This window comes from Brachycentrus maculatus, unplaced genomic scaffold (genome assembly GCF_059751285.1).
Source record: "Brachycentrus maculatus isolate JH-2025_06_01 unplaced genomic scaffold, ASM5975128v1 h1tg000142l, whole genome shotgun sequence".
Taxonomy (NCBI): Eukaryota; Metazoa; Arthropoda; class Insecta; order Trichoptera; family Brachycentridae; genus Brachycentrus; species Brachycentrus maculatus.
In genome coordinates this window covers 83,245-91,472 of record NW_028280895.1, presented here as the reverse complement: position 1 = coordinate 91,472, position 8,228 = coordinate 83,245, and the positions used below count along the sequence as shown (strand labels likewise).

The window sequence follows — 8,228 nt, the reverse complement described above, 5'->3', positions numbered from 1 at the left end:
TTCGTTTTTAAATTCTTTCATACCCTTTTCATTCTTCATACATTCAGGCATCTCATCAAATATTTTCAAACCCTTATACATTAAACGATTTTGTGACTCGTTTTTTTTTCAACAATGCCAGTCTTATTTTATCCTTATTTCTAGTAATATGTTTATGAAAATTGTATGAATAATAAACATCGTAATTTTTTGAAATCATGTCTCCCAGTATGAAAAATGATTCTGGAAGGATCTAGAATACATTTCTTTAAATGGTCTCTGCTAAAAAAAAATCTTAAATCAACCATGAATACAATAGCAAACTCACGCAATTATATGAAATATCGCTCACTCCTTTCAACAACGTCATATATAAAAAATCGTCAATTTTCAGTTGTACATGTCTTCGGAATGCCCAGAAAATGCTCTATATCCCAGCAAAAGCAGCATATTTTAAATTTAATATTTACCCGCTACAGGGCAGAAAGTGTTGTTTTTGCATTTTGAAGAAAAGGTATTGTTTTTTTTTTTAAATATACTAAATATTTTTCAAATGGAGAAAAAACATTCAGGTTTTACCTCAAAACATCTGTTGCACAGTAAAAAGATCAATAAATGGCTTGATATTTATTTTAATACATTTTATTATATTCTCACACTTTAAAAATGATCTCCTGAAAAATTAAGTTTTTTTTATTGTGACGTTGTTGAAAGGAATGAGCGATATATGTTGGTCATATATATGTTGGTATTGCACTTCAACTAAATTTGGTTGGCTACTTTTATCTATCGATTCAAGTGACACTTGACATGTTTAGTAAGTTAGTAAAATGTCAAAATGTAATTCTTTTAAAAATTTGAAGACACATTTCGACAGAGGGGCCGTAACACGAGCTGCCTCTGCAAATCGGCCACCCATGCAATCCGTCAAGAGGCTAAGTTGAGAAAAATACCAGTGAAAGACACTTATGGTATTGGGCTAACCTTTATTATTTCGATACCGTGTACAAAGGAAGAAAAAGGCGTCGAAGAAGCAACGCGTGATGTGCAAAGTATAAAAGACGGTCAGAACGTTGATGGGTCATCGTTATCGACCTAAAAGTGAAAGTGATCACATCTCTGTAGAGAAATATCTTCCTTCGAACATAACCTTATTTACAAAAATAACACAATGAAGTTCGCGGTGAGTGTTGCCTATTAATTCGTCATATGTGCGCTTTGTTTTTATTTGGTGTTGCCATAATTACCTGATAGTGAAAACAACAAAAGTGAATAATAACTTCTTCTTCGCCGTTGGACTATGCAATCGTGATGAACGGTCCTTACGAAGCAAATTTTAAACTTAAATCATTCGTAGAAATTATAAACTAATTTAAAATATTTTATTTATTTATGTATTTAAACTTCATGTACAGAAAAGAAATAAGTACATTGGTGAGCTTATTGCTTAAAATCAATATCTCTCAACAAATCAAAAACAGACTAGTGATATTGGTCTAAATGTTTAATACCATATATAGCTGTTTGTTGTAATCAGAGGGTAGATAGTACTTGAACATTTAAAAAAAACATAAATGTAAAATTTATGATAATAAGGAAGGCAAAGTAAAAAGGGAGTTTATGACGGAGGTAGAGGAAAAAAACTAAGGGATGAGGTTTGATGGACAGTTAGGATTCCAATGATAGATAGTAATGTCTCAGACGTTTCTCAAAAGTTATTAGACAGGGTGCATTTTTTACAAGGAGAGATAATTCATTTCATAGTCTGGCAGCTTGATATTTCGTTATATTATTTAATTATTAGTCCACCTCCGTGGTATAACGGTTAACGTGTTTAACTAACGTGCTGAAGGTCCCGGGTTCGATTCCCAGGGGGGGTTGAAATTAATATACTTGTATGATTTTATAATCTAAAATTTATTTAATATTACCGTGAAGCGCAGGAGTGATCCTTGCCGTCATGTATGTAACGATCAAGATTACACTGCGTCAAAACAATGCAGTGCCCTTTGCACCATTAGCTACGGATACGGGTTAGAAGAGGAATTTATTTTTTTTGTTTTTTTTTTGCCTACAGTGAAAACTAGAAAGAAAACCCAGGTTGAAATGAAAAAAAAAAGTAATTGGATAAATTCGAAATGTTGTGGATAAAAACTAGTTTGTTTTATCATTCGGTTATGAATACATCGATTATTTTAAACATATATTTTTCTTTTGATTGATTCTGGAGTCACTTTGTAGTAGGATCTATCTATTTTTAATTTATGTTTTACTAAGTCAATACCACTATTGTGTTATTTGCCAAATAGTGGTATTAACCAAGTTAAATTAAAATAAAAATGGATGGATATTACCATGAAGATAGTCAATCTTATAGATTTTTGGGACTCTAATCCTGTTGTCCGCCTCCGTAGTGTAATGGTCAGCACGCTCGGCTACCGTTCTGGAGGTCCCGGGTTCGATTCCCAAGGGGGGTAAAATAACTATAAATGATTTTTTTAATGTCATATTTATTCAATAATTCCCTGGACTGGTACCTGAAGCGGAGGGCTGATCACCTTTCCTTCATGTGTAAACGATCAAGATAACACTGCGTTTATATGACGCAGTGCCCTATGCACCATTGGGGTTCGGATAAGGGTTTTATTATTATTTATTAATCCTGTTTCACTAGCTGGTTTGATAAATTATGTAAATTTTAACTTTAACTGATAATGATAATAATAAGTCTTGAAGAAAAATTATCATTCAACTGTTTAAAATTTAGATAGATTTTATTGGTATATCTACGTACATTAAGAATATGGAAGTCTGGGCATAACACGGCTTAAGACCTAATTGGGCGGTGTAAGTGATCACTTTATACGCTGTGTAAAATTCACAATTCTATTCATGATTCACATCCTCTTTCCAGTATTTTTTTTTAAATAAAGAGAAATATCTGTATTTTTATTATTTACACAAATATTTAAATTTCATACTATTTCTGTGAGCCTGAGAGGCTCATTATTAAAAATAGGTATCAAATAGTGGGTTCGAACCGAGAAACTCTGACTTAAGAGTTCGCGACACTAACCACAGGACCACAACCCGACGTTTAAATGTTTTAATTTAAAAAATCCAAACATGGTTTTTTTATCAGTTTTTTTTTTAAAACAAACATTCATAAAATGTATCTATCAATCTTTCCCGAATTACTTTACAGACTAGAAAACGTATAAAAATACAATTTTTATGTTAAAATTTAGATATACTAAAAAATACTTAGCAAACCAGTTTTTTTCATATTATTTTAGGTGTGTCCAAATTTCAACTCGTTCTTGAATAAATTCGAAAAAAATCCCTCTTTTTAAAATAAAACGTGATTGATTTAATATAAAGTTGAAATATATTCTAGTTTAACCTATCCCTTCCGGTGCCAAAATAAAACGAGCTTCCCGGTATTGGGTAGTAACTAAACAAAAAAATTAGCAATTTTAAATCGAAAAAATACGAACATTCGTAACTAATCCCCTGAATCAATTATAAATGAATTTGAAAAATTAACCAATTTAGATTTTTTTGCTAAAAAATTTTTAAAAACCATCTGGCAACGCTCACGGAACAAGCATAGGTCCAATCTTGTCGGAAGCCCAAAAGCTACTGCCGCTAGCTAGAGAATATTGAGCTTTAAGCTCCTGACGCTTGAACAGTGCAAGTATGCAAGTATGAGATGCGAATATAGTGTCGCGGTTCCCGTACACTCGTCACGCGCTGTTTACGCAAATTTGTTTCAGATATTCACAAAGTACCTCCGATGTACCCGATAACTTCTGACTATTATTAATTTTATTTTTTAAATCAATGCGTAATTATGTAATGGAGGAATGCCTAAAATCTTAGCCTTGTATTTATTATATTTATAGAGGTAAATCTATTATTATAATAAAAAAATACAATGTGTACTAGGCACACAACACCGGGAAGGGAGGGTTAATAAAATAAAAGTTATGCGTGTTATAAATATTAAAAGGTACATAAAAAACACATAATTCCAGCAATGTTCAAACAGATACAAAAATATTTCTTTAAATAATTCAAAATCCCATTCACGTACGAAATAAAATACTGGCAGTTTTAAAATACATTAAAAATAAAATAAATCTTTATATTGTTTGATAATTTCTCTAAAATTTAACGTTTTGTCGTATTTCATTAGACGTCAAACTTCTCAATAAATTATACCTCGTGTAGAATTCAATTTTATATCCTTTTGTATACGAATATTTAGTTGACTCTTGAATTAAGTTATTTAAAATAATTTTAAATGATTTAATGAGAAAAAGGTTATAGTCTTACGTGTGCATATATTATTTTCCAAATTATTTTCAAATAAAAAAAAATACTTGGGAATAAATTATTTCATTTTGTTTTTTTGTTATAAATTATTTCAGTCGTTAAAACATTGCCCTTAAAATGGCGTTTTAACTACAACAGGTATCGGGTTGTGGTCCCATGGTTAGTGTCGCGGACTCTGAAGTCAGATTTTCTCAGTTCGAACCCTCTCTACCAATTCCAAACCTTTTTTGAAAGCTTACTTAATTGAAAACAATACAATAAATAAGCATAAATACTATAATAATAATTAAAATATGGGTGACCAATATGGGTGACCACAATTAAAATATGGGTGACCACTAGAACCGGCTACAACTCATGCGACACCGCTTATCATATTCCTACTTTGGCACAAAATTAACCCTATTTCTCTGTGTATTGGTGGGTATATGATAAAAGTTATTATAATTTACAAAGTTCTTGAATGAAGAATTCTCATTACTATTTTCTTTTCAAAATCATATATTTTTTTCCAAGAAAAACTTCTTTTCTGAATACAAAAACGGTGTTTTAAGCAAAAATATCCATTACGATAAATATTACCCGAGTTAAAAAAAATAAGATTACGGTCTTTTGATTATCCTGCCTTAATATTTAAGCACTGTGTGTCATTATCACTAATCATATGAAATAATTTTCATATTGTTTTATTTTTAAAGATAAATATTTGTGTTTTTATTGTTAACACAAATATTTCCATTTCATAATATTTCTGTGAGCCTAAGAGGCTCATTATTAGAAATATGTATGAAATCAGAGTCCGCGACACTAACCACGGGACGACAACCCGAGACGTTATCATAATTGAATGTATCAAATCACAAATAGTGATATTTACCAAATAATTGATTCATAAAAAAAGTGTTTGACATCCATATTCTTCTTCATCTATGGTGAAATATCAAAATGTAAAAATAACATGACAAATGAATGGAGGGATTTGTGGCAAGGAACAATTGCTTGCCACAAATCCCTACACCCAAAATGATGAAAAATATATTTTTTTTACAAAGCTTACAAAGCTTTACAAAAATTACAGAGCTTCTTTTCATCTCACCAATAGATGTCTCTATTGAAGTCCTAGTGATTCAAGAATAATGTTTCAAAATTGGTTCATATATATAGAACTTCCAAGATTTGAGTAGTGTGGCTGTCAATAATGGGTAGAATTGGTGAATGTTACACGTGTGTAAAGTGATCATTTAAACCAGCCTATGACGGTCGTCAGCCCCGTTAATACCCAGACTTCCATATGCTTCTTTATCTTTGGTGAGATGTCAAAAAATAATATGAAAATAGCTCCTGTAATTGGAGATAATCCAGATTTTGTGAACAAGTATTTGGACACACTAAAAATGTTGTTAAAGAAATATAATAATTTGCAGGGAACGAATTATTAAAATATTTTTAAAATATGTTTCAGATTGTTGTATTGTGCGTGTGTGCGATGGCAGCAGCAGCTCCTCAGGACCAGGTTCAAGTAGTGTCGTATGAAAATGACAACAGTGGACTGGGTGACTACAAATTTTCGTAAGTATTATCGTAGCACAGGCAGTTTGAGCGACAGCTTTAATATTTGTTCCCTTTGTGTGTCATGTCGGGTTCCCCGACGTCAACTATTTAATGTATAGTTACACATGCTACTAATTGAGTGAATTACATAAAATTATAGTAACTTTAAACATAAAGAGTAAATCCACTCACAAGTAGGCATGGGCTATGAAACTTATAAAGTTGAAGCCTGACTAGGGACATGATAAACGGTGTTGCATAAGCCGTAGCTAGATTTCAGAGTCACTTGGACGTTAGGTAATTTAAAAAAAAAAACTACTTATTGAGCATACTTAGACGGTTGCTCATCATCAGACGATCTCAGAGCCCCTTTTACTCGCGCTGTAGGTAGCATGCTTATTTCTAGAAAACATATCCTACCAAGTAGCAATTGATCAATTATAGCATGCTTTGGTACCTACAAATAATGAGTATGTGTATCTTAAACCTTCAACAGTTATTTTCCTTGTCTGATTCCCGTCCAATCTCGTATATTCCTGAGCCAGGAGATCTGTTTTCATGAATATTTTATAAAATTAGAACTTTGTTTTAAACCACTTTTATTTTTGGTATTTTTCACTAATCGGTTTCGACAAGAACCTTGTCATTTTCAGAGATGGACACGTTCTAAATATAAAACTGAGAAATATAATTTTTTTATGTAGTTACGAGAGTTTTTTTTTTAAGTTACTTTTTCTTGAATGTTTTTCGCAGATACTTTGTGGTACATTTTATATCACTCACTCCTTTCAACAATGTCATATATCAAAAAACTTGGAATTTCAGGAGATTTTTTAATGTTTAAAATATAATAAAACTTTAAAAAAATATCAAGCCACTTATTAAAACCTCTATGTTTTTTCGCCACTTGAATAATAATAGTTAGCATATTCAAAAAAAGAATTAAACAATATCTTTTCTTCAAAATGCAAAATCAACACTTTCTGCCCTGTAGCGGGTAAATATTAAATTTAAAACATGCCGCTTTTGCTGGGATATAGTATATTTTCCAGGCATTCCGAAAACATGCACAACTGAAAATTGACGATTTTTGATATATGTATGACTTTGTTGAAAAGAGTGAGGGATTCGAGAAATGTCTAAGCTGCAGTATACACAATATATCAATAATATAAAATATATCTGATAAATTCAATATACAAAACATAAAAATATGTCGCTTTTGCTGGGATATAGTACATTTTTTGGGCATTCCGAAAACATGCACAACTGAAAATTGTCGATTTTTGATATTTGACTTTGTTGAAAAGAGTGAGGGATTTGTGAACTGTCTAAGCTGCAGTATACAAAATACAAATCAATAATATAAAATATATCTGATAAATTCAATATTCAAAACATAAAAATATGCCGCCTTTGCTGGGATATAGTACATTTTTTGGGCATTCCGAAAACATGCACAACTGAAAATTGACGATTTTTGATATATGACGTTGTTAAAAGGAGAAGCGATATGTATTAATGTAAATTATTACGATTCACTCTAATATAATTGTAATTTAACAGATACGAGTTATCAGACGGAACGAAACGCAACGAGGAAGGTCACTTGAAGAATGCCGGAACAGAAAATGAGGCCATGTCGGTCCAGGGATCCTACTCCTGGGTGTCTCCTGACGGCATCGTCTGGACCGTGACCTTCATCGCTGACGAGAACGGCTTCCAACCCAAGGTCGAGCAAGGTGGCGCTGGGGGTGGCATCAGCGGACCCCTTGTGGCCTCTCTTCTAGGATAAATACTCTTCTTACTCATTTTTCACCTTCACATATACATAGTCACATCTCAAAAGGTTATATTTAAAAGTTTTTAAATTATTAAAGTTTTTGATTGTAAGTATATTAAAATTACAAAAAAAACATCCATATACCATTTGCAACATTCTTTGTAAGTTATTTGTTAAAGGTATCTCAATTTGATATGAAATATCCCTCACTCCTTTCAACGACGTCATAAATAAAAAAAACTTGATTTTTCAGGAGAACGTTTTAAAAGTTTAAAAATATAATACAATGTATTAAAAAATAAATATCAAGCCACTTACTGAACTTTTTACTGTGCAACAGGTCCTATAAGTAAAACCTGAAGGCTTTTTCTCCATTTGAAAAATATTTTGTTTATAAAAAATTAATTAAACAATACATTTTCTTCAAAATGCAAAACCAACACTTTCTGCCCTGTAGCGGGTAAATGTTAAGTTAAAAATATGCTAGGATAAAGTACATTTTCTGAGCATTCCAAAAACATGCAAAACTCAAAATTGACTTTGATATATGACGTTGTTGAAAGGAGTGAGCGATATC

At 31.6% G+C, this 8,228-nt stretch overlaps 1 protein-coding gene across 1 annotated transcript; it reads left to right on the top strand.

Annotated features, from left to right (window-relative positions):
• Window positions 1–1,075: 1,075 nt before the first annotated feature.
• LOC148308968 (endocuticle structural glycoprotein ABD-5-like) lies at window positions 1,076–7,785 on the top strand. The gene is made up of 3 exons (XM_088260825.1): window positions 1,076–1,162; window positions 5,780–5,886; window positions 7,435–7,785. The coding sequence occupies exons 1-3, from the start codon at window positions 1,151–1,153 to the stop codon at window positions 7,661–7,663; spliced, it is 348 nt and encodes a 115-aa protein (XP_088116951.1). The 5' UTR covers window positions 1,076–1,150; the 3' UTR covers window positions 7,664–7,785.
• Window positions 7,786–8,228: the final 443 nt, after the last annotated feature.

Coding starts and splice junctions, on each gene's coding strand:
- LOC148308968 (XM_088260825.1), top strand. Junction 5,887..7,434: donor CTGGGTGACTACAAATTTTC/GTAAGTATTATC, acceptor GTAATTTAACAG/ATACGAGTTATCAGACGGAA.